This window comes from Rhinolophus ferrumequinum, chromosome 11, assembly GCF_004115265.2.
Source record: "Rhinolophus ferrumequinum isolate MPI-CBG mRhiFer1 chromosome 11, mRhiFer1_v1.p, whole genome shotgun sequence".
NCBI lineage: Eukaryota > Metazoa > Chordata > Mammalia > Chiroptera > Rhinolophidae > Rhinolophus > Rhinolophus ferrumequinum.
This window is the reverse complement of record NC_046294.1, coordinates 13,406,752-13,432,444: the sequence shown is the minus strand read 5'-3', so window position 1 is coordinate 13,432,444 and position 25,693 is coordinate 13,406,752. Positions and strand designations below refer to the sequence as shown.

The window sequence follows — 25,693 nt, the reverse complement described above, 5'->3', positions numbered from 1 at the left end:
AGTCTCCCCTAAATATGAGCCCCCCTCAAACTCCCACTCCCTGTTTTTCAGAAGGCCAAGCCTGAAACATCCATCTGCCATTTTTTTGCCTGTTGCTCCCACTTCCTGACATGTTGCCCCCCTCAATCTGCCTGGTGAAATTCAACCCATCCTTCAAAGCCCAGCTCAGGTGTCATCTCTCCCCCTGGTTGGAATTCATCTCTCCCTCCCCAGCACCCTTTGGTTTGGCCTTATCTCTCATTACTTTTCCTTGGGCAACTGGCTCAGCCTCCCAGGTCCTTAGTTCCTTCCTCTGTGAATGGGCATAATAGTAACATCTGCAGGAATCTTTAACCCCTTAGGGTCCTGGACTTCTTTGAGTATGTGATGAAAGCTGCCAGAAGAGCTAACGTTTATTGAGGCCCACTCTGTGTCAGGACTGATGGTTAGGACTTTTCCTCTCATTATCTCATGTGATAGTTCAAGTCTCTCTAGCCCGGTACTCGTATGACCTTTATTTCACAGATGAGGAAAAGATATCACACAGCGAGTAGTACTAGCAGAGCCAGGTGTACCATATACTAGAGCGGGTGTCCTAATCCCAGGACCCGCTCCAACGCCACTTCTCTGCTTCCCTAGCTTGGCGCTGGGGGCGGGGAGAACACGACACATATCTCCTATAATATAGGGGTTCAAGCACCCAAAGCCCACCCACAAGCTGGGTCAACCAGGCCTTCGCGGGGTTGCTGTATTCACGCCGGCCTGGCTGTGCCCTCGGCAGGGATTTCGGTTAATATCTGGTGACCCAAACCCGAGGCCATGGAGCGGGCCCGAGGCTGGGGCGCCCGTACCGAGGGGTGCGGGCTCGAGGTGCGAGAGTAGCGGAGCTGCGTCCCGGGTCCCAAGTCCCAGGAATGTGGGAGGGCCTGGCGGAGAGGGCGGCTAGGCGGGGGCGCTTCCTCTGCCCGCGGGAGGGGAGCTGCCAGGGCGCGCGCGGGGCGGGGGCGGGGGCTGCAGCGGAGGGCGGCGAGGGGCCGCGGGGCTCGGCCGCCGCCGGGCCGGCGGGGCGGGAGGAAGCGATGAATATTCAGAGGGGGAGGGGAAGGGAGGGCGGGAGCGCTCGCCGCGGCTCCCTGCAGCCGGAGCCGCATGACGCGCGGAGGAGGCAGCGGGAGCCGCCGGGGCCGCGGGAGACGCGATCCGGGCGCCGCGCACAGGGGGTGGGCGCCGCTTGCTCCGCCCCGCGAAGCCCCTGCTCGCCCAGGGACGTATCTCCCCCGCGGCCGCCGCGCCGGGCCCCGCCGTGTGGCCGCCGCCGCTGCCATGTCCCCGGGGAAGCCCGGGGCGGGCGGAGCGGGGACTAGGCGGACTGGCTGGAGGAGGCGCAGGCGGAGGCGGCGGCTGGAGGCGGTGAGCAGGGCGCCCGGGATCGGGCGCACGGCGGGGCCCGACTCGCGCGGCCCGGGCACGTTCCAGGGCGCGCGGGGCATGAAGCCGGCGGCGCGGGAGGCGCGGCCACCTCGGCGCTTGCCCCGGCTTCGCTGGGCGCTGCCGCCGTTGCTGCTGCTGTGTCGCTTGGGCCAGGTGAGCAGCAGGGGGCCCAGCCGGAGGGAGGGAGGGCGGGGCGGGACTGGCATCCCCGGCACCTGCCCGCGGTGCCCGCCTGCGGGGTTCGGAGGGGTGGCGAGGGCCGGAGTCCTCGGAGCCCCCTCCTGGAGGGCTCGCGGGAACCCGGCCTGCCTCGCGACCGAGCCCCTTACTCGGCTGCCCCGCACCATAGGGCGGCCGGCGGGCTACGTGGTGCCCGAGCTTTCCCGTGGAAGCCCCCGCGGGCTCCAGGCCATCTCTGGCCCGCCCTTCCCGGAGCTGGTCCCGTCTGGCCGGCCCGGCTCTCCCGCCCGAAGCGGCCGGAGGGGGCGTGTGTGCCGAGGGCGCCCGGCACGGAGCGGGGCCAACCCGGCCTGCAGGGCCCGAGGGGCCGGGCCGAAGGGCAGCGGCGGCGGCCGGGGAGCGGGCAGGGCCGCCGGGCGGAGGTCGAGGCGCGGGGCCTCCGGGCCGAGGGCACCGCTTTTGGGGAAAGTTCCCACCCGGGGAGAGGGGGCCACTCGCCGGCGTCCTTCCAGCGGACCGTCCTCTTCCCGGGGAAGTCGCTCGCTTCCCTGGGGGTTTATTTCGTGCTTGGTGGGCGCCGGCTCTCCCCCCACCGCCCTGTGTTCTCGCTTCGCTTTTTCAGATAATGCTGCGCCTGGCGTTTTGGTGACCGAGCTTTCTGAAAGCGCCGTTCCCCCTTGGTGGTATTCCCGCTGGGGGGAGGGGCTGGGCAGCGGGGAGACGGTCCCACTTCACAGATAGGGAACTTGAGGGAGAGAAGTGAAAGAGCAGAAGCACCCAGTCCTGGCCGCGGGTTCGTCCTCACAGCCTTCTAGGAGCCCGTTCGGGTCTTGAACCCGCAGTGGAAAGGTCCTTGGTGATACCCTGCTGTGTATGAAAATGTTGCTTGTTTTATACAGAGAGCATCCCTCAGGAGGTGATGTTTGAAACCTGGGAAGTGAGTTATTGTCTGAGGATGGAACTTGGTTTCAGGGAAAACTTTTCAGGAAAACATGATTGTCTGGGAACAGAAACATCGGCCTTGGGGCAGCGATACAGCCCAGTAGGCAGGATGAGGAGCAGAGGGTGCTCATGTCCCTTCACAGTTGTCCTCAGCAGGCTTTGAACAGGCTCTCCTGAGGACCTGGGAGGCAGTGTGACCTGCAACAGAGAAGAGTGAATCAGGTCAGGTGTCAGAAGAAGCTCCAGGGCCAGACTTCAGGGCTGGATTCAGGGCTGGACTGGCTCTCCAGCTCCCTCCGTCCTCAGGTAATGGCATTCGGAGGATGAGTGTACAACCACCTGCCCCATGGATTGTTTGGGGCTTCCCCTGGCTAATGTCTGAACGAGTTTTGTAAACATTACAGGGTGTCCAGATGGGATTATTATGAAGGTACAGTGTGTATGACTGCTTTCTCCCTGTTCTTGTAAGGAAATTCGTGGAGAGCAGTCTCTGAAATTAAAAAAAAAAAAAGGCCTCATAATTGAAGCTCTCTTGCACCAAAGTCTACCCTAAAGAAATACTTGATCTTCACTTATTTTTAATTTAGTACGTGTATATTTTATTATATTGCATTATTAATTTTCTTGCTTTGGTCTCGTGGTGGTTGCTAGCTATGCTTTGAATCAGCGAAAAATTTCTTGGGTAAATTTATTTCTTGCCCAATCCTTCCTTGTATTTCAGTAGCATATTGCCACTCCACACTTGTCCCCTATTCAGATGTTTCCTTCCTCTCTAATTTGTTCTGTAGAAATGCAAGAAGACTCTCTATATTTCTTGTTTTTTGGCTATGTTATAAAGTAAGAAATCTAAAGGGCTCTCTGAAAAAGCATCTTCAAAATTCATATTTATCAGTTCATCTTTATATTGGCTATTTCAAGGAATCAGTGCATTTTCATCTGGAATAGATTTTCAAGATAGCCGAAACCCCTCATTTCTTTTAGATGAGGATATTGAAGCCCAGAGAAGACAGTGATCAGGCCGAGATCCCCTGGCAAGACAGTAGGCTCTCCAGAACTGGAATCCGTGTCTCCTTCCTGCCTGGGCCTCGTATTTTCCTGATGCTTTTGTGTGTGTGCCATATTTTCACTTTGCTCTTTTTTAACTATAGGTACAGTCCTGCCTCACTGTGTGTACTCCTGAAACTGTGGGTATAACTTGAATTTTTCAACATCAAATCATATTTGAGATTGGAAGTCATATTCAAGATTTTCAAAGCTTGTGTGTTAGGAAATGTGGTTGAAGGTATCTGACTACCTCCCTGACACATGACTGGTTTTGTGAGGCTTGGGGAGAGAGAGAGAGAGAGAGAGAGAGAGAGAGAGAGATTTAAAATGGTATCAATTGTAGCAGGTTAAAAACACAGACAAGTCACAGAGAAGTCACAGCTCTGTTTGGGCATTAAATGAGGACTGGTGTTGGAAAGCTGAGATGCAGGAGGACTCATTGCTTCGTAGGGCTGGAACAGCAGTTTTTGAACCTGGCGTCTCATTCCACTTTTTTTTTTGTCATTTCACAAGACAGGAAGGATGGTCCGAGATGATTCCAGCCTGAAGACTTTGCTGGTTGCAGTGTCTGACTCCACCCATTCTCATAGCTTTTTTGCACACTAATTTTGGTGTATGTGTATGTGTATGTTTTAGGCAGTGTGACAAAGCGATTTTTCCCCTTTGCCTCCTTCTCTTGAGAAATGTAGTCCTGATAGATTCTTTATGAAATCAGCTTGACAGTGGGCTGCTCAAAAATGAAGAAAAAGCTGGTGACTGACAGCTGTTTTGTTGGTCTTATAGTGTTTTGGGTTTGCTTTTTCTTTGCTTTCTTGTTTCCTGGGGAATAATAATCATTTGTGTTTATTATCTAATATAGCTAATCCCTAAGCCTGTTTACCTACCTGCTTCATTCAGAGTACAAAAAATATTTTGACTCTTCTTTATATTGCTTGTTAAATTCTCATATGGGTGACTTTAAATATTTTTGTTTTGCTTTAGAACAACAACGGAAAAACCAAAGGGTTATGTTTTGTTTGCAGACAGTTTAAGAAAACAGAGCAAACTGGTTTATGGTTAGACTGTGACTTTGAGCTGACTTCAGGTTTAGCCCCATGATAAAGATAACTGCGGAATACCCAAGCTTTCCTAAGCAGAGCGAATGAATCCTGGCTCCCGAGTGAGTAATTTTGGTCAGTAGAGAGGTTATTTAGCTCCTAAAAGTAATTTTTGCTTGGGGTTGAGGCCTAGGCAGAGTTGCTGAGTGACTGTAGGCCTGGGTTTAGCCAGCACATAATCAGCAATTACTTCTGAGTTCATTCACTGCTCGGCCAAGGGAATTATTTTGAGTGCAGTGTAAGAGGCAATTTTCTGTGCATTTCCCTTCTAACATAATGCTGCTGGTAATATTGTAATTAATAGGTAACATTATATGTGGCAGGCACTGTGCTAAGGGTTTTAATGCATTATCTCATTTGATCATTTCAGGAACAGTCAGAGGTAGGTGCAGTTAATGTTCCCATTTTATCTGAGAGAAAACTGAGGTTCAGAACTTACCAAAGATTCATAACTAGTATGTGACAGAGCCAGGTCTGAGGTTTCCACCGCCCCAGTTTACTGTCCTGTCCTGTGGGAAGTCATGTATTTTAGAGAAGGGCTTTAGGGTGCAACAGAGAGACGAGGTGACAGACTTTTGTGGGGCCTGAACCCTGATGGGGTTGGGAGTCATTTTGGGTTCTCTGCATCCTAAACCCTGTAGCATCTGCTCCATTGGTAACATGGACAGCTCAGGGACCCTCTTTCCTGCTCGTTTCCTTGGGAGCCTGAGTTTACCGGGCAAGCCTGCCTTAGTGGAGACAGAATGGGGTCTGGAATGGGAAGACCTGGGTTCAGGTCCTTGCTCTGCCACTTAGTAGTTGCCTAATGTTGGGCAAGTCACCTAACCTTTTTGACGCTTCATTTCCTTATTTGGAAAGTGGGACTAACACTTCCTGCTTCATGGGGAGGTTGAGAGGATCAACTAAGATAGAAGAGGAACTGGTAGGTGAAATCTAAGGCACAATTCCACTGCTAGTTGTGGCTGCTGCTGTTATATGGGGAGAAGAGGGGCTTCAAACCCTTTAGTTCATGTAAGAAATACTTATCAAGCATTTTCTGCAAGGTGGTACCTGGCGGGGTGTGTGTGTGCAAGATGAACTTACTTCAGTCTCAAAACATATTTTTTAATGTTGAGAATGATTTATTTTAGGGGGTATTAGTAAAAAATAAAAATCGTAAGTTGCATATCAAGCTCGTGATTTTATAGGTAGAGTGAGGCTATCTGTAGTGTCATAGTAAATAAGTTTGTTTAAATTGAACAAAAAGTTCATCTCTGAAGAAGAATACTGAGTCAATCATTATGTAAGGATGGCATGGTTATGGCAAACTTGTGCAGGTGGTAAACTGCTTAAGTTTGGGAAACACAGGTGCCGAGTGGAGGCTGTGGTGGTGAGCCTGAGAGGCAGCCCTGCCTTCGTGACTCTTACAGACGTCACTCAGGTGACCCCAGCTAACCTATCACAGCTGGAATACAGGGTGTTCTTGTTGCACCCACAGAGAAAGGGCTGGCACTGGATTTGCCAGAGGAGTGGTGATGAGAGTGACGGGGTCCAAGGGTCTCGAAGTGGAGATTCCTGGGAAGGGTGGCTACCTCAGACCAGAGAGGGCCACAGCAGTTTTTGTTACCACCTCCTATGGCTGGCTTTCCATTGGCTTTTCTGGTGACTTCTCACAGGACAGGAGCTGTAGGAAATTTGTTATGACTTCCTTATTAGTGAAGCTGCAGTCCTCCTATTGTCTCAGAATTTCCATGGAATGTAAATGCCTGGGTGAGGGGTGGTGGTAATGAGACAGCAGATGGGGGGCATTTTGAACGCAAAGTAGCGTCAGCTCCCACAGAAGATCTAATTTTAAACATGCAAATAATTTTCAGTTCCACTTTTCCTTCTTCCTCTTAGAGGGAAGCTGTACTCGGTTGCCGTTTTTGAGGCTTGAGCAGACAATGTCGTTTTTAATGACACGAACTATCATCTCATTCTCCAGGGAAGGAATGGGGTGGTGGTTTTCTGGGTGTCTGTGATGGGTCCCAGCCCATTGTTACTTAATAGCTTCGCACCAACACGGAGTCTGTATAACACACTGGTTCTTACTCTTTCTGGGGAGGGGGAAGTATGACATCCTTACAGAGTATGTAAAAGGAAAGAAGCCTCTCTCCCAAAGAGATGCACATATTTACAATTTTGTATCCAGTTTCAGGGGTTTCATAGAGGCTTTTCAAAAACTCATGAAGCCCAGGTTAGAAGCCATCCAATCTAAAACTGTGTTGCTTTCCTTTGAAGGAAAACCTATTTTTATGTAATGTAGACAAGTATCTATGTTTGTCTTTCTAAAAAGTTACATGAAAGGAAACATTATATGTACATTGTACTCTACTCAGCCTTTTAATTTACTTAGTTACTTTGGAGATTATTTCGTATCTGTACCAATAGATTTAAGTCATTCTTTTAAATGACTGTAATATTGTGGTGTGTAAGTGTACCATCATTTATTTGACTGTTCCTCTATCAGTGGACACTTTAGTGTCCCTCCTCCCCCTACAAATCGTGCTTCAGAGAATGTCTTTGGTGCACAGTTTGTGTAACCTTCATAAGGATAGCCATAGTGTAAATTTCTGATTTTAGGATTGCTGGATTAGAGGGTCCATGCACTAAAAAATCTGATAACTGTTGTGAAGTTGTCCTCCAGAAACATTGCCCCAGTATGTACCTGCCCCAGTAAGTTTGGACAGTGTCTGTTTCTCCATGCCATCAGTTAAATTGAAGACTTAAAATTTTCAATATGTGCCAGTCTGAGAGGTAAAAAATTATATCCTGTTGTTTTTATTTATATCTTTAATTTTGAGTTAGTTGAGCATTTTTCCCTTTGTTTTGGGCTATTTGCATTTCTTCCTTTTTTTTTTTAATTAACTACCTATTAACTAAAAAATTGTCTTTTGTTATTGATTTGCACAAGCTCTTGGAATTAAGGAAGTTAGTGTTTTGGCTCCCAGTTCTGTGGCAAATATATATTTTCCAGCTATTTTAGATGCAGCCCTTGTTGCTTAGTAACTCAGAGATAAATAAGACCCCTGGGTGGTGAAGAGAGTATAGAACTTGGAGCCAGGCTTCTGTTTGGGATGCTGGCCCCACCACCTAACTAGCTGTGTGATCTTGGGCAAATGCCTTAACCTCTCTGATTCTTACTGTTCACATCTCTAAAATGCTCACACAGGGTAGTTAGATAAGTTAAGTGAGATCACATTATGTTAAAGTTACCTGTAAATGGGCATAGAAATATAAGAACAACTTACAAAATATTCCATTTACTCGATAGTTAGATTTTAAAGTGAGGGCAAGAGGGCATAATAATGAATTGTCAAAATTGTGCTACAAAGTCTTTTAAATTGGATTTAAGAGAATAAATCCACAATAGATTGTATACAGACATACATACATGTATATGTACATATTAAAATGTGTGATGTGGAGCAATATAGGCCTCCCGATAGCACATTTTAAGTTATATTTCTCTTTTGACAAGTGGATACAATGAAATTATTATTCATTATTATTATTAGGTTAAGTGACCACAAGATATGACTGAAAAGTGGCCAGTGTGGTTCTAGCCCCAAAGGAGCACAGGGATATCGACCATGTCCCTTTAAAAAAATGGCCCTTCCTGCATTGGCTTGAGCATTTTTCTTTATCTTGTGACCTGGCCGGCGTGGCTGTAGCTCTGGGTACATTTTCTGTGGGGCCACGAGGAGTACTTTATGCCAACAACTGAAAGTTGAAAGGCATAATCCTTGACTGTAATTGCAGGAGATGGGAGGCCGAGGGAGTCTGCACTGACGGTGCCACCTGTTTCCATGGCAGCCAAGTGATCCTGCATTTCCTGCTGCCAGCTGAGGGGCCACCTCATTGTCATGTCCTGTGTCCTGGGGGTTCTTCCTTCCCCATTGAGAGTGGACCTGCTCTGAGGCCTGGAGATGGACACCTGCAGGGTGACTGTGGGTATGGAGGGAAATGGATGCCCATTGCTTAGTGCACCGGTGTTGGAGGCAGACAGACCTAATTCCTCTATTTCCTCTCTGTGTGATCTTGGGCCAGCTCTACTGATGCTTGGGGCCTCATTTGTTCTCATCTGGAAAATGGGGACAATAAGAATTCCTACCTCATAGAGTTGTTGGGGATTACATCGATCTGCATAACAAGATCTTACCATGAAATAAAACTTCCAAAGATGTTGGCTGTTGTTTTATTATCTTACTTTGCTGGGACACTGATTTGCTACTTCAAGAAATTAAAAAAAATGTTTTTGCCTTATACTTTACAAAGCCTTTGTATGAGCTCATTCAATCCTGACAGCATCCCTGTGAGTTTGTCATTGCTATTTGCACTGAAGGTGTGGCTCAGACTGGCTTTAAGTGACTCGTCCAATTTAGGTGTCAGCTGTCTTTTGCACAATAGTAATGTAGTTTCATAGTATAGCCCAGTTTTGAACATTACTCAAATTTAGAATTAGCTTACAAGAGGCAAATTGGCAGTCGAGTCCCCTAGTTTGGTTCATACATAATCATTAGGTTGAAATTACTGTTTTTGGTACTTTGACTATCGTATATAGTTCCACCTAATGTGTTCCAGAAACTGTGCTTTTAAAGTGAAGTTCGGAAAACCAAATCATAGACTTGCATGTGGTAAAGCAGTGTATTTAAAACTGTGGGTCATAAAATCACTTCAGTGAGTTATGGCGAGCATTAAAAAGTGGTAGACTAGAAAATAGCAGTTTTTCCTACTGCATGTAGGAAGGGTAAGTAAGTATTGTGTCATGAAACTTGTTTCAGTTATACATACATGTGTGTGCGCCCGCGCATGTGTGCCGGATTCCATATAAAATGAACTTCTTACCACAGGTTCAGTCAGTGCGCCCCCCCCCCCCCCAACTACTATGTATAGGGAATGGAGAGGTGAATGTGCAGGGTGTGGGGTGGAGGTGGGCTTTGTTTCCAGAGACAGTGGGAAATCAGTATAAAGTCCCAATTATGCCTTGTCAGTGCCCAAACATATAGCTGAAAACCACCCTGCAGCTGCTGGGGTAAGAAGGATCAACTTCTGGAGAGGTCCCTTAAGAAGGGAGTGAGTGGACTGGAAGCTGAGGCTTAAGTAGCTGCCCTTCTGGAAACTTGGGGCGGAGGGCTGCCCCAGTAGGACAGCTGTCAGCCATGCTCTGTGTTATTTGGTAGGTGGGGTTGGTAGAGAGCTAACCCTGCCTCCTGTGTTGTGTACTTTGAATGAGATTTCAGGCCCATTGAGGGGAGTGGAGGCGGTGAGGGCTCATCACCCATCTGGCGCGCAGTGGGCACTCCACTCATAGCCCAGACTCTTTTACCTCCAGGTTTGCTGCCTTCACTCCCGTCTCACTGGTCTGCATGGGACTCACGCTGGCCCCTGTCTGGTGGCTCTTAACTCACTTGGCTGGAGGTTGGTTCGATTCCTTTTTGAGTCAGGTCAGGGTTTTTTTTTTTTTTATATAAAAATTTTGAAAAATAACTATATACAAGAATAAAGCAAAATTACCTGTGACCTTCACTCCTCCAAAGTTAACTCATGGTACTATTTTGATGGTTGATCTTTTACTCTTTTTCTATGCATGTTCTATCTATTTATACTAAAATAGCATTACCTTTTACACATACTTTGTAACTTACACTTTTTAACCTAATTTCTTTTTTAAATAACTGTGGTGGATGCCTCCCTAGGGACACGCCAGGAGGCCACAGCATAAACCTGAGGCTTCTTCCTGTAGCATTGCTGTTACTCAGTGGAAAGTCTTTTGAAATGTTTTTTGAAAACAAACAAACATGGGCATATTGTAGATTAGATACCACATTTGTATCCAGAATTTTTTTTAGCAAATACAGGAGACAATCAGGAAATCTACCCCTCAGACCCTCGGGGAGGTGAGCTCTCTTTCCGGTGCTTTTCTCAGGGGCAGTTTGTGAAGTAGGGACAATAGGTTGCAAACATTTCCCTTGCCAGTAAATGTATTCTTGTATAACTTTTAGCTGCTGCGACCCACTGCATCCTATAGAGGCATCTTATCTCGTTCATCCTGTGATTCGTCTTCTAGTTTGTTTCTGAAAGTTTGTGCTGCAAGGAACACTGTTCAGATGACTTTGTGATGAAGTCTTTGCACTATCTCTGGTGATTGTCAGGATAAATGGAGATGATAAAAATAACAATAGCAGCTACCACAGGAGGGAGATTTATCATGAACTGTTATCAGCACTTGGTACCTATTAACTCATGTCATCCTATGAGGTAGATGCAGGGAAGGAAACTGAGGCCCAGAGAGTTGTAATCTGGTCCATGGCCACACACTGGGCCAGAACCTCACCCAGCTAGTGCGGGCTTCCTTGGGGACATGATGGGGAGCTGGATAGGATTGTCCACGTGGGCCAGGGAATGTGTGAGTCTCCGGGAAAGACAGCTGGGCTTGAGGCCCCTTCTCACCGGTGGGAGAGTCATCTTCCTGTGGGATGGGTAGCACAGTGACACCTGCTGCTCAGAGACAGGAGGTGGCGGGATTAAATGCTCCCCAAAGCCACAGAAGATGTTATCTTAGCCATGGATTTTAGAACCTGGAGCCATAGTGGTAAAGGCTGCCTGAAACTTTGGGGCATTGGCCCCGATCAAAGGAATGACATAATGGCATCTTCTTGGGGTCCTGGCCTTCCTGTTGTGAATGAATTTGGATTTCACAGAGTTTGAAATTGGGTACGGATGACATGAGTTCAGAATGTCCTGTAAGAAAAGCAATAGGAGAAGGTCATGGGTTTGGTGTCAGCAGAGTCTTGGATCCAAATCCATGCTCTTCTCCAACAGACAGGTGACCCTCTACCTGCCCAGGTACTTAAGCCCCTTGGAATCTGTTATGGCACCTTGAAAATGGGTGATAATTGCCAGTATTAGGGTTAAGTGAGGGAAGGTGTGTAAGGCACCCGCTCCATATTGTGGCACTTAGTAGGTGGGCCCTTAAGTGTTTGCTCCCACCTCAGCCCTCTTTATTCACACACCCTCTGACTTTCTGGCTGCAGTTGCCATGTGCCCAAGATTTGAGGAGACCTGCTCTGAGGTGTTCCCACAACTCCCAGCCTTGATGCCCAGGTGTGTGGTTGTCTAAAGTGGCCACCTAATCGTACTGTGGGTAGAGAAATCGTAGGGGCTGTAGGGGGGTAAGGGTGGGAGCTGTCACTGAAGGTGACATGTGGGCATATCTGAAGCTGTTGTCCTATACTCACTTGGATTCATAACTATCTCTAAATGAGAATAATGCTAATTAAGCGAGGGCAGGACGTCTCAACAGAGATCGCATAGCCAGAACCAGCCTTCCCTGGAGGAGAGCAATAGTCTGCTTGCCTTTTCTCCCTGCTGGTGAGGCCATCCCAATCCGTCACGTCCTTCGGGCAGGGATTTGTTCAAGAGCACTAAGCACATCTTCTCGGTCTAGCACCCTCCAGCCTTGCTCGTGTCTCTTAAGTTGCTGCACCGAGCCTGCTGTGGAGAGCTTGGTCTCCTCACCAAACGCCCATCTGCTGACTTCATGCCTCAAACCATTCCTTGAGCTCATGTCATCCTGAAAGCCACTCTACCCGACACCACCTTTCCCCTTAGTCTCCGATCCTGCGTTCTCCGATCCTGCGTTCACCTGAGGTGAAATTATTTTCATAGCTCAGACCTGGGCTTCCCTAAAATCAACAATAGCCTCCAATTTGGCTTCCTGGGTTCTGGCGACTGGGAATCCGTCCCTGTGGTCATGGCCAGCAGACAGCACGGGGTCACCTCTGTCGACTATCTCCCTCGGGGCCTGTTCATGGGAGCTAGAGACAGCCTGTGCAGTTGGTGAAAAGCTTGGGCTGTAGAGCCAGGTGCCTGTTTGACAATTCCTTGTATCCGTCACCTTGACCCTGCTGCTCAGCCTCTCTGTGCCTTCGTTTTCTCATCTATAAAATATGATGAGGTGATTCAGCTCTTGGGTTGTTACAGGAAGTACATAAAATCAGGTATGTATCACAAAGAATTATTCAGCACATATTAAACATCAATAAACATTAAAAATGAAAAGAAACGACGTGTTGGGCGTGGGGTAAGACTCAGACGGTCAGCCCATCTCTGACCACGTGGTTTCGTTTCTTTTGGGAGATGCCCGCACAGTAGCTAGTGTTTGTGGCCCCCTGGAATCTGGCATTTGGGCTTTGCCGCTGCCTGACAGTGTGGTTGGGGTGAGTGGCACTTCTCTTCCTCCAGACTAGGGTTTCTCAGCCTCAGCACTTGACAGTTGGGGCCTGAGGATTCCTTGCTTTGGTGGCTCCCCAGTGCACTGTAGGATGTTTAGCAGCCTTCCTGGCCTCTTCTCACTAGATGTCAGAAGCACCCCCCACACACCCACTTGTGACAACTGAAAATGTCTCCTGATGTTGCCACTGTCCCCAGAGGGAAGTGCCCTGGTTGAGAACCATTGCTTTAGGCAATGCCTGGTTTGAAGTCATGGTGTAGGAGGCTGGCTGTGCCCTGGCCGTCTTGGTGGTGGGCCTTGGTTGTCCCTCCCTTTCCATGTGGTTGTTGGTAACTGACTTCACCCATTGCCCCAGGAGGTCTGAACAAGAGCATTTACCATTGTGACAAATATCCAGATGGCCGGGTCTCCGGAGACAATTCACATCCAACTCCCTGACTGTTTAGTGAGCACTTTTTAGGGATGCTGTGGCCGAGCGAGCACTGTGCCGGGAGTCTCGGCGCCCGGTATGGTTCCTGGGTCCCATTTCTCCCTGTGTTCTCAGCCTGGGTTTCCTCCTCCACAAAGTGGGAATAACTGACACAGTTTCCCCACCCTAAGCCTGGTGGGAAAGGAAGCCAGTGTTGATGTGGTATGTGTGGTGCTAAGCTCTGCTGTAGGGGATGTGAAGTTGGGGCCAAATGTGCCAAGTTCCACACAAGGGATAGACCCAGTCAAAGGGAGATCCCATTACAGAGAGATTCACTGCCAAGTTCCCCCTCCCACTAGCTCCCTGGAGCAGTTTTCAGCGCTTGGAGAGTTTAGAGGCCCTGGGGCAGAAATCTAGAGCTAATGCCTTCAGAGCCAGGGAAGGGAGACCAGCAGGAGTGAGGCAGGAGAGGCAACCCAGGAAAACCCCTGAAGCGGGGTGCTGCCAGCCTTGGCTTCCTGGACTCTCTCTGTTCACACAGCTTTTCAGGAATACATCCCTTTGTGAAGCCAGAAAAGGGCTCCCAGCTCAGTGTGGGTCAGACCTAGTCCGGACATACTGTTGTCTGTTCTTTTGCCCAGATTCCAGCCAGCTCTTCTGAGCTGTCCACTGTACTGTCACACGCAGTGTGCTGGGCTCTGCTTTCGTCCTTACAAGTATCATGTCCATTTCAGAGATGGGGTACAGAGAGGCGATGTGGTGGTTCCATAATCTCGCTTCTACCGCTTTGTGATCCACAGCAACTTCGTAGCTTTCAAAGCTTGAATTTTCTCATGTGTCAAATGGGGATAAACAAACACATCAGAGGGTGGTGATCAAGATTCCGTGAGAAAATGGGAAGCTCTAGCACCCTGCCTGGCATACGGAAAGGGCTCTCTAAATGCCAGCTGCTGTCAGTATTATTGTTTCAACAATCAGGGATAGCACACGGCTCTTGCTTTGATGAGCTTTTCCAGGAATAAGACTGGTTTGCCCTTATCTAGTCATACAGTCTAATTCAGGTAAATGTTTACCCTGTTCAGTAAATGTTTGGGGGTGCAGCTACTTAGGGTGGGGGAGATGTCACGTGGGGAAGACAAAGAGTCTGAGATTCAGGACCACCCTCGGGTGGAATGGATGATCTCACTGTCTGACGGAGGACTTCAAACCAGCCGAGCTCATTGCCACACACCTTGGTGGTTAATCATTGCTAGTAAGAAGATAAAAAGGATCAGTGCCTCCAAGAAGGTCAGAGAGAGAAAGGACCTAGGGACACTCTACTAGGGAAGGCAAATGGGTTCTGATTTGTGTCCATCTTTAAGTGATTGGTAGTGGCTGCTTGGGCCCTGCATAGAAAGATTCTCAGATCAGTTGGGATGGCCTAGCTCAGCAGGACAGAGTGCTGGGATCAATTGGTGATGTCTGCTATGGCCACAAGAAAGGAGGGGTGGTGCACATGCTGTTTATTTGCTCTCTTTGGTTATAGCTGATGATACTGTGCCTTACTCACTAGAGATTTACCCAGCAAGTCAAAACCACAGACATCTTTTTTGGAAGGGATCATTTAAGAGTGTCCGATTCTTTTGTTTCACCCCTGAGGAAGTGAATTTTGTTTGACTGTCTTCAGTGAGGAGCAGCTTGCTATCTCAAAAGGCAGCCATGTTCTGTCTTTGGCCCCCTTTCCCAGTGAGTACTCATGCCACTGAGGGGAAGGAAGCCTTAGAGCCCCTTTAGGTGGGCTCTTCTCAAGCATGGCTGCCCCGGGGAACTTCCAGAAACTACTGATTGGAGGCCCCCACTCCTGACCAGTGGCATATCAACCGAAGCATTGTTGTTTTTCCAAACTCCTCATGTAAGGTTAATGTGTAACCTCATGTAGGGGGTGGACTTGAGAACCACTAAGACCAAGTCTTTTCTTGGAAACAGGCCCAGAAAGGGCATGATTGTCCACTGTTATGTGGAGTTAGTGGCACAAGGAGAAGGAAAACCAGAGGGAAACCCTTTATGAAGTGCCAACCCGACACCAGCCTCTTTTACTTTCATGCTGAGACCCTTCTTGTCCCACAAAGTTGTGTTACTCCACTGCTTGAAACCCTCTGTGCCTTCATATTACACTTAGATAAACTCAGAGGATGGCTGGTAAGACCCCGACCCTCAAATCTGGTCCCCAGACCTTTCCCTCCCCTCTGACTCCATCTAGTCCACCTGCCCCTTTTATGAACTCCGGTCACATGGGCTCTATTATGTGGCTGCTGGGGGGGATCCACTCTCCCTGGGGGGGCTCTTTCTGCAGTGGTCTCCCCCAGGTCCTCCTGGCTCCTTCTCAGGCCTTAATTTGTCCTTGGCCACACCCCTGATTCCATTATCCTGTTCATTTCCTCTGTCCTCGTCGCCACCTGAAACTATCTTACTAGTTTACTGTTTCCGGTTCCCCACTGCAGGAGGTGGGGACCCCATCTGTCTGCTCCTCTGCTCCATCCCTCATGTCTAGGACAGAGCTTGACTCAAAAAGTGTTTGTTAAATGGACAAGTTGAGAGAACTGCCATGCCATGGAGATGGTGTTACCCCCAAGTTACAATCGACTAGAATTCTGGTTTGCTGCCTCTCAGTCTCATGTTATTTCCAGTTATCTCATAATATTTTAACCTTTTGCCATGACAGCCGAGAGAGAGAGAGAGAGAGAGAGAGAGAGAGAGAGAGAGAGAGAGAGAGAGAAAGAGAGAGAGAGAGAGAAATTGGGAGGGATCACAGTAATCCGTGGGGATGGGGTTTAGCTTGCTGTAGTAAAAAGAGCACAGATTTTGCAGTCCTTTGGTCTTGAGTTTGAATCCCAGCACTGCTCTTGCTAGCTTTGTGATATTGGGAAATTACTGAACCTCTCTGAGGCCAGGTTGTCTTGTGTGCAAAATGGAATCACGATGCATTAGTGATTAACTATTACTGATTGAATGTTTTCTGTGTGCCAGGCACTGTGCTAAGTGCTTTGTATGTTTCGACTGGGTGAATCCTCATGACCATGTAATGAGGTGGTTCTTTGCTTGTTTTCGTTTTATAGAAGAGGAAAACGAGATACAGACACGTGAAACAACCAGCCCGAAGTCACACAGCTAATCAATCGAGGACACAGGGTCCAAGCTTTGGCAGCTGGGTTCGAGAGTCAGGGTGTTAGGAATTTCTGAAATCCTGCGCAGTGGCCCCAGAACAGGTGGTGGTGTGAGGTACACAGTACAAATCAGTTCCTCCCCACCTTTGACCTTTACTCGCAGTGACATTTAAGTTTTTTTACTGTTTTGTTCTCAGGTTGGTGATAACGTACCAATTTCCTGTCTGCTGTAGGTGCTCACTTCGAAGCACAGCTTCTGTTGACAGGGCCTCAGGGAGAGCAGCTTGCAGGCCCCAGGGATGTGCGTTGTATGTTGGGCCCTGGCACTCAGGGAGTGTGGGCAAAGGAGTGCGTTTTCCCACATAGAAATCTTCTGCCTCAAATATTTATTGAGTGTTTACTTTGTGCCAGACATTGTGACTATGACCAATAAAAAAAATTAAAACAATAAACCTTTCTCCTATCTCCCCAACTCATCAACCTCTCATTTTCCAGCCTGGTAACCCACACACTTTTCGTGGTTGTGATCATTTTATTTGGAGATGTGGCTTTGTGACTGTGATGGGCCTGGGGTGGGTGTTACCTTGCTGAGGCATTTTCTGGGAGGATTTGCCCTGTTTTGATAAACAGAAGTGTGAATAGCCAAAGCCTCATTTCAAGTGGCTGCTTTATTTTGGGGTGGGCAGGACTCAGTCTTGATGTGAGACAGAGAGGCTTCAAAATGAGTTTGGTTTTCTTTTTTAATTTATTTTTTTCTATAATTATGTAAGAGCAGTGTAATAACATTAAAATAAATTTAGAAAACAGAGCAAGGACAACAAAAGAAGCCTAAAGGCCCCCCCCATTACAGAGCTATTATAATTTTAAAGTAGTTACAGCTATGATTTTTTTTTTCCAGGTGGCTTCTTGTTTAAAATAATTGTGATCACAGAGCAGGGACAGTTCTAGGCTCTTGAATGCCAAAAAGCTAAGTGAAGAAAACATTTTTTTCCCATGGCTATACATGGATGATATAACCATAATTTTGAAGAGCTGCAGGATACTGCATGGAATGGATGTACTGTAATTCACTTAACCTTTTTTGTATTTAGAGATTTAAGCAGTAGACAATTTTTTACTGTTGTCAGTAGTGCAGGGATGAATATCTTCACGCAGATAGCCTTTTCTGTGAAATAGAAATGATTTCTTCTGGATTAATTTCCAGGCATCTTTATAATCTTTGACACCACCCACCAAATGACTTTCCAGAGGAGGTGCACTGTTTACATTGCTATTAGAATGGATGAGACTGCCTGTTTCATTATGCCCACACCAGCACTGGGTGTTACCATTTTTTAAAAACAAATTTAATATTTACATTTGCAGACATGCCAGCTGGGTGGTGTGGTGGCTGCCTCACACCACGCGTTTTGACCGTATGTGACTCACATAGAACCTATTTTGTGTAATCTTTTAAAAAAAAATTCATTGGTTTTCTTTTTATGCTCTGGAAAAATGTCAAGTCACTGTCGACTGCATTCTGCATTTGTCTGGTGGTACCCAGAAAAATTATTAGTGCAGCCAGAAACCAGCTAGGCCTAGCTGTGTATTACCCAACTGCAGAGATAATTAGTTGCAGTCATTTCATTTTTAGGGCTAATTTTAGGGGTGCCTGCTCTCCAATATCTAGCTTAAACTCAAATTATGTGATGGTTGGATGGACATGTGCAGCATAAAACATTACCGAACACCTACTAGATATGTAGACCTTTGTGATGCCATCTTAAAAATGGCAGCAGGTGGTAGCACAGTGGAAAGAGGTGAATTCAAACTCCAGCTTTGCCCCTTGCCTCATGAATCTTGATGAGGCTCCCTGCCCCTCCTCCCGCAGCTGCCTTTGTTTCCCTAGCTGTAAATCAGTCTGATCGTGCCTGCAGAGGTCAGGATTAAGGACGTTGGGTTAATAAGGATTTGGCACACAGGCAAACGAGGAGGAAAATAGGCCAGTCCAGGTATCTTTCCTTTAGGAAGTTCCAGTTTAGCTGGACAGATAAGATGGGCTGGCTGGAGACAGTTTCAAGTCACAGACAGTGCAGGTGTCAGGGCAACAGCCAGGAGTTGAGGCAGGAGTAAGGCCAAGTGCTGTTTAGGGGTGAATGTTGGGAGGCCAGGCCCGCAGTGGGGAAGACTCATTCCTCTACAGTGAGGGGTCATGCCTGGCAAATTCACTATGTCTGTGGCAGGTCAACTGGGGACTTGAAGGTTTCGGATGTCATTAGAATTTAGACTCTTGTAGAGAATGAGGCATCATGGGAGGATTTCTTTTCAGATTGTAAATATCAATCATTTTATGGTTTTGTTATGTTTTTTGATGGCAATTTAAAAAATAACAACTTTGGGGCTGGCCCGGTGGCTCAGGCGGTTAGAGCTCCATGCTCCTAACTCCAAAGGCTGCCGGTTCGATTCCCACATGGGCCAGTGGGCTCTCAACCACAAGGTTGCCAGTTCAATTCCTCGAGTCCTGCAAGGGATGGTGGGCTCCGCCCCCGAAACTAAGATTGAACACAGCACCTTGAGCTGAGCTGCCGGTGATCTCCCAGATGGCTCAGTTGGTTGGAGCGCGTCCTCTCAACCACAAGGTTGCCGGTTCGACTCCCACAGGGGATGGTGGGCTGCGCCCCCTGCAACTAGCAATGGCAATTGGACCTGGAGCTGAGCTGCGCCCTCCACAATAAAGACTGAAAGGACAACAACTTGAAGCTGAACGGCACCCTCCACAATTAAGATTGAAAGGACAACAACTTGACTTGGAAAAAAAAGTCCTGGGAGTACACACTGTTCCCCAATAAAGTCCTGTTCCCCTCCCCCAATAAAATCTTTAAAAAAAAAATAACAACTTTACTGAGATAGAATTCACATACCATAAAATTCACCCTTTTAAAGTGTGCAGTTCAGTTGTTTTTCTATTCAGAATTGTGCAGCCTTCACCATTATCTAGTTTGAGAATTTTTCCATTACCCCAGAAAGAAACCCCCACACTCATTAGCAGTCATTCCCCAGCCCCTCTTCCCCCAGCTCCTGGCAACCACCAAATTGCTTTCTGTTTCTACGAATTTGCCTAGTCCATGTATTTTATAGAAGTGGAATCATACAAAATTTGTCCTTTTGTATCTGGCTTATTAGCATAACGTTTTCAAGGTCCATCTTTACTGGAGCATTTATCAATACTTTATTCCTTTTTATGACCAACTAATATTCCATCGTAGGGATATCCCATGTTTTATTTCTCCTTTCAGGAATTGATAGACATTAGGGTTCATTCCACTTTTTGGCTATTACAAATAATGCTTCTGTGACCAGCTGTGTACAGGTTTTGCGAGGACACCTGTTTTCAGTGTGGGAGGATTTTGAGCTGGGAAGTGGTGTTTGGAGCCTTTGAGCAGGTGCTGTGTGGAGGCCTGTGCGTGTCTCTGCTCTTTCCATGCCAGTCCAGGGCAAGCTTCAAATGACCCTGTGAGGCAGGGTCTATTATTATACCCCTTTTATAGGTGAGGATACTCAGGTTCAATGCGATTAAGTCAGCTGCACAGCTGGAAAATGGTAGATCCCAACTCTGTCCAGCTTTGAGACGGCCAGCATGCCCCAAGCCTCAGGTAGGCCAGGTGATTTGGTGGCTTTGCTGGGAGGGGCCTAGAGTAGAGGCTGAGTGGAGCTGTAGAGTGGCAGTAAGCTGCACGGAGTGGGGTGGTGCGTGTGTACCAGTGTGAGTAGGGTATGGGGGGAGGGAAGGTGCTGGAGAGGCTGCATGAGCAGGACCTGGTGTGTAGATGTGACACAGAAAGAATACCGCGTTGGAGTTACAAGAGTGGGTTGGATTGTTAGCACGACCTTTGTGACCTTGGGCTAATCTTGTCTCCTTCGAGCCTCATCTTCTTCATCTGGAACTTGGGGCCCTTCTCCTAGCCTTCTGCCTCCCTCAAGACTAACGTGAATGGTGCGGGGGAGAGGAGGGAGAAAGGAGGGGAGAAAAGGAGGAAGGGGGTGCAGAACCTGCTAGAACGTGCAGAGCTAATTATCTAGGAGGCAGTGTGTGTGTGTGTGGGGTGGGTAGGACATGCAGCAGGTGCAGGCAGGTTCTGGGGGAGGAGGTAGCCAGCTTGTCTGAGAAGACATCCCTGCCCATTTGGGGGAATTCTGAACCCTGTGAAAGCTGCTACCTCGAGGCTAATGAGCTGGTTATAATCCAGAGACTATTGATTTTTTTTCTAGTATTTGAGTTTGAGCCTTTGTTTCTGGGAAGAGTGTGATGTTGACCTGCCCACAGCACCAGCAGCGTCCCCCAGGACACCCTCCCCTCATTCTGGCTGGGCATCACCTTCAAGCCATCGAGGTCTTCCTGGGTCCTAGAGGTCACTCGGGTGGCCTGTCCTGTCTGGGCTTTTCTCTGTTCGAGTCAGGGCTGACTGTCCCCTTTATCACCGATGTGCAGCTTGCCTGGGTTTTGTGAAAAGCCTGTCATTGACAGTTAGGAAAAAAAGACAGAAAGCTCCCCTTTAGATTTGGCATTGCAATGACTTGCTCTTGTTCTGACTCCAGTATTTTGCTGGGTTGTTATGAATCAGTCACTTAATTTTTTTTTTAAGTGTGACAAGCACATTTGTCTTAAAATGAGGAGCTAGGCTTATGGGATGCAAGTTAGATGAGTTTTTCTTAGACTAAGTCAGAATCCTGCTCCTACCCCCGTCAGAGAGCGATCTGCTGTGTTTTCCTTTGTCCTGACTGTGAGGACATCCGGAATGTAGGTGTGACAGCCTTCCTCTGTGTGTTTCTGCTCTCTTGCCTCCAGGCAGCAGCTGTTGGTCGGTGGCTGTCCTTATCAATTTTCATCATGAAATACAGTCACTGTTCATTTATAAACAGTCAGGCCCAAGAGCCTCATTCAGAGAAGGAAGACACCTTAAGGATCATCTAATCCAAACCATTCACTTTGCAGGTGTTGAAACTGAGGCCCAGAGAAGGAAGGCGACTTGCCCAAGGCCACACAGCTAGTCACAGTGGGAGGCCAGCTTCCGGTTCTTCCAGACACTGATGTTCCAATAGTGAGCACACAGGGTACTCAGGGAACATACCTAGCGTTGATCTGTTTCTAATGATGCAGAGTTGACTTTCTGGGGGTTGAATTCTGATGTGTTCTTAGTGATTTGCTGGGGGGAAGTCCATTCCTTTTGGGAAAGAGTTGAGGTGTCTGCTGGATTCTGGCATCTCTCCTATTTTTGGCCATTGGAGGGGAAGGTGACCATGCCTGGATCCTGGATGTGTTGCTGCCAGATGGCTCCCAACGGCCAGCGCCATTCATTGTGTTTGTAGCTTATAGAGAAACCAACCCAGTAACCAAATGAACTTATGGTTGGCAAAACTGGGAGGCGGAGTTTGGGAGATAGGTGTAGGGTTCCTGCTATAATAAAACTTGATGACACAACGTTGAAAGTCATTGTCTTACTCATCCTCATCCGAGATAAGTCACACAACGGGTGGTAATCAGGGGTACAGAGCTTCCCCCCATGAGAACACACTGAGATGAACTTTGTGTGGGCTGGTCGGTTCAAAGAAAAACAAGAAGCTGTGGGTTCAAAACACCCTAACTGTTAAGCAGTGGGGGATTGCTGAAATCGTGGACAACTATGCAGTCTCCTTACAAATGCTTTGAAAGAACACTTAATGATGTGGGAAAATGTTCATAATAGAAGATATTTAAAGATGTGGGCTACAGAATGACAAAAGGTGTAAATCCAGTTGGGGAAACAGTCACCCAGACTTCAAACTCAAAAATGTGTTTCCTATGGATGTGTGAGTCCACTCAGAGCGTGGTGTTTAAAAGCACGCCAGGTGGACCAAGGCCAAGGCTGGCCACGCGCTGCCACAGAATGGCCATGTGCCTTGTGGGCAAGTCATGGACCTTTGCAAACGCAGGCTTCTCATCTGTGCTGTGGCAATAGTACCTCAGCTCCGGGTTGCGGGAGTTAAGGGCGATGTCTGGGCCTTCAGGAACTGGGCTCCATGCCTCCAGCCTTGACCTTCCCAGTGGATTTGTGGCGTGGTGCCTGAATGGTCAGACCAGACCATGTTACCTGCTGCTCCGAGCCCATCACAGCCCCCAGTGCCTCCGGAATCTGGGCACGCATACTGTGTGGGTTCCCTACACCAGATTTCTTGGAGTTCCTCCAGTGTGCCATGCCCTTTCCTGCCACCAGGCCCTTGCCCACGCTGCAGTAACTAACTCGTGGTGTTTTGTCTCCCTAAATAGACTGGGTTCCCCAAAGGCACCTGGTCCCAGGGCCTGTGTAAATGTTTGTCCAATGAATTGAAGAGGTGGGACTTGAGTTGGGCCTTTAGGCGCATCAGGAGGCCGGCAGCTCGGAGGGCAGTGGTCGTCACTGCTGCCTGTTCAGGGACCAGACCCACTGGGCACAGCAGAGATTGGCATAGACACAACCTGCCCTTGCTCGTTCATTGTTGCATGGGAGTCACCACACATTGTAAGACATTTGATCTATAAGGCTTGATCAGTTTGGGTACTTTTTGTAGCTTGGGGCCGTGTGTGCTTCTTTATAAGAGAGATCCATTAAGACCAAGCCTGTGCGGTGATAACGTCCGTAGTTCGGCGCCGGCATTGTGCTGAGGTAAGACGAGAGCTGCACCCGGAGGCAGAAGGCAGCCGGGTTTCTGGTTTTTGGCCTTTCCACTTACTAGACTGGCGATCTTGAGTGCAGTGACTGAAGGAAGGAAGGTAATACTTACCAGAGTGTTCCAAATTACTGCTTTTCCACACAGTATTTTCATTAGTTCTCATAGCAGGGGTGCGGCTCAAAATGTGATGGGCCACCCGTGTGTGATTGGTGTTAATGAGCGGTAGGGAGTAGCGGGGGCTCTGGCAGACCAGGAGAACATGCCCTGTTTGAAGGGGAGTGCCTCCCCCCACCAAATTTTTAACATTTTCCCCCCCAGTTTTATTGAGAAATAATTGACATATTTCACTGTATACATTTACAGCATGATGGTTTGACATATATATACATATGTATATATCTGTTTATATATATTGTGAAACGATTCCCACAGTCAGTTCAGCTAAAATATATATAACATCAAATTTACTGTTTTAACTATTTTTCAGTGTATAATAGTGGCATCAAGTACATTCACGATGTTGTTCACCTGTGACCACTATCCACTCAAACACTATTTTTTTTTTTTGTGCTTTACAAATTTCAACTCATTTCATCCTCTCTACAACCCAATGAAGTAGCTCCGATTTTCAATCCACTTTTGAGAGTTGAAGAATATGAGTTACAGAGGGGTTAAGTCACTTGCCCAAAGGCCAAAAACTAGTTTGTGTTGGAGCTGAGATTTAAACCTGAGGGAACCCAGTGTTGTCAGTTGTTCTGATTCTTAAGGAAAATTGGACATAGAGTTTTTAATGTTAATTTTCTTGCTTTCAAAATATATTGATCAAATTAACCAAACAAAATACTGTTAACCAAACAAAACACAGTTGGGGTCCAATGACACCCTTCTCCATGTAGGCCAGGCATAGTGTCACGGTGGCTTAGTGCTGAATACCCCCACCCTCCCGTCTCCAGGATCCAGGGAGATAACGTACCTGAAAATCTATTGTAAGCTGTGGAGAGCAGTATAAATGTCAGCCATGGGTTAGTAACAATAGTAACAATAGCTAATATGTATACTGAGAACTTCTTGTGAGCTAAGCGTGTTCTGAGTACTTGCATTCCCACGAGAGCCCTCTGAGGTCAGGATATTGTGACCCTCCCTTTGCAGGTGAGGAGACTGAGACACAGAGAGGTCGATACCTTGTCTGAGGTTGCACAGCGAGGAATGGTGGAGTAAAGATGAGATCTCGGGCATTTGGGCTCCAGAGTGGGGCTCGAGACATTGTACTTATTGCCTGTTTGGGCCCCACTCTGAAGAATTCCCAGGAATGGGGAAGTGACAAACATCTGTTAAGCCCTGACAATGCCAAACCTTGTGCCAGGCACTTCCTCTGACTGGGTCATTTAGCTGAGGCCCTGGTGGATACTGAGACTCAGAGGTCTAGGGCCCTGCCGAGATCACACAGGGAGAGAGTGGCAAAGCTGACATTTCACCTTGGACCTGAGGGACTTCAGAGCTCACAGTTGTCTCTCCTCCACATGGGAAGGTGGTCATGAACTGATTTTCAGTTTTTAAAAAATACCTGCTTAAGGAGAGAGCGCAGAAAAGTGCCGTAGGGAGGCTCTAGGCAGCTCTGTGGAAATGACTGAGCTATCGGAGTTTCCTTTGAGTGTGTTTTGGTGGCTCTTGGGGGTCGCATGAGACTAGATCTAAAGCAACTTGGGGGTCATGGGCTGGGGATCACTGAAATGGGTCTTCCTGGAGTGAACGCTGTTGCCCTGGTTTTCCTCTTATTCCTTTTCCTGTGAATGCTGGGCTAGTAGCATCCCTGCAGACCACCTTGCTTGGTCGCTACGTGGTGCTAATTGAATTAACCACAGCCCAAAGTGGTGTTTTCAAGGTTGGCATCTAAAAGTCTTTGTCGGAAGGTCTAGCCAACCTAAATGTTGACTGCCACTCCTGTTCATTCAGTACAGTTCCCCTGAGCGCCTGCTCTGTGCCAAGCCCTGTGCTGGGTACCAGGGGAATCAAAATGGAATGGAACATCCCTTTTGTCAAGGACTCATGATCTAGTGGGGTCAGAGAGGGACAGCTGCTCTGCCTGTTATAACAGCAATGCAACCTTTAGGGAGGACGGTGTAGGCGGCAAGCAGGACATGGCAGATAGGGTGGTGGGACGGGAGAGGTGCATCCGGAGGGGGCCTCGGGAGAAGGCCTCTAGTGTGAGCCCTTTGATGGAGCGCTCAGGGGTCTCATCCGTATTTCTACTCCTGGCACCTAGCTCAGGGCTTGCACGTAGGGGCTGCTGGGAATGCACTTCAAGGTTGCATTCAAGACATCAAGCCCTATGGGACAGAAGGTAAATGACAGGTGGTACTAGACTCCATTTGGGCCCAGGCTTCTCACATGCCACTTCAGTTTCTTTCAAATACGTGGGTTAGGCAGACCTATACTAGGAGGACCGTGAATCTGGTGACCAGTAGCTCCACATTAAGTGTGGACATCAGTCTTGGAGCCCAACAGCATACGGGGGTCTGAGGTCAAGGCCAGGATTCTAGTCAGAAGT

At 48.0% G+C, this 25,693-nt stretch overlaps 1 protein-coding gene across 1 annotated transcript in view; it reads left to right on the top strand.

Moving 5' to 3' along the window:
* The first annotated feature begins 1,136 nt into the window (after positions 1-1,136).
* The window catches only part of PTPRJ (protein tyrosine phosphatase receptor type J), a 157,674-nt gene continuing 133,117 nt past the window's right edge, over positions 1,137-25,693 (top strand). Inside the window, exon 1 of the mRNA XM_033120182.1 lies at positions 1,137-1,563. Coding sequence (XP_032976073.1) covers positions 1,303-1,563 — 261 coding nt within the window. The 5' untranslated portion in view covers positions 1,137-1,302. The remainder of the gene's footprint in view (positions 1,564-25,693) is intronic.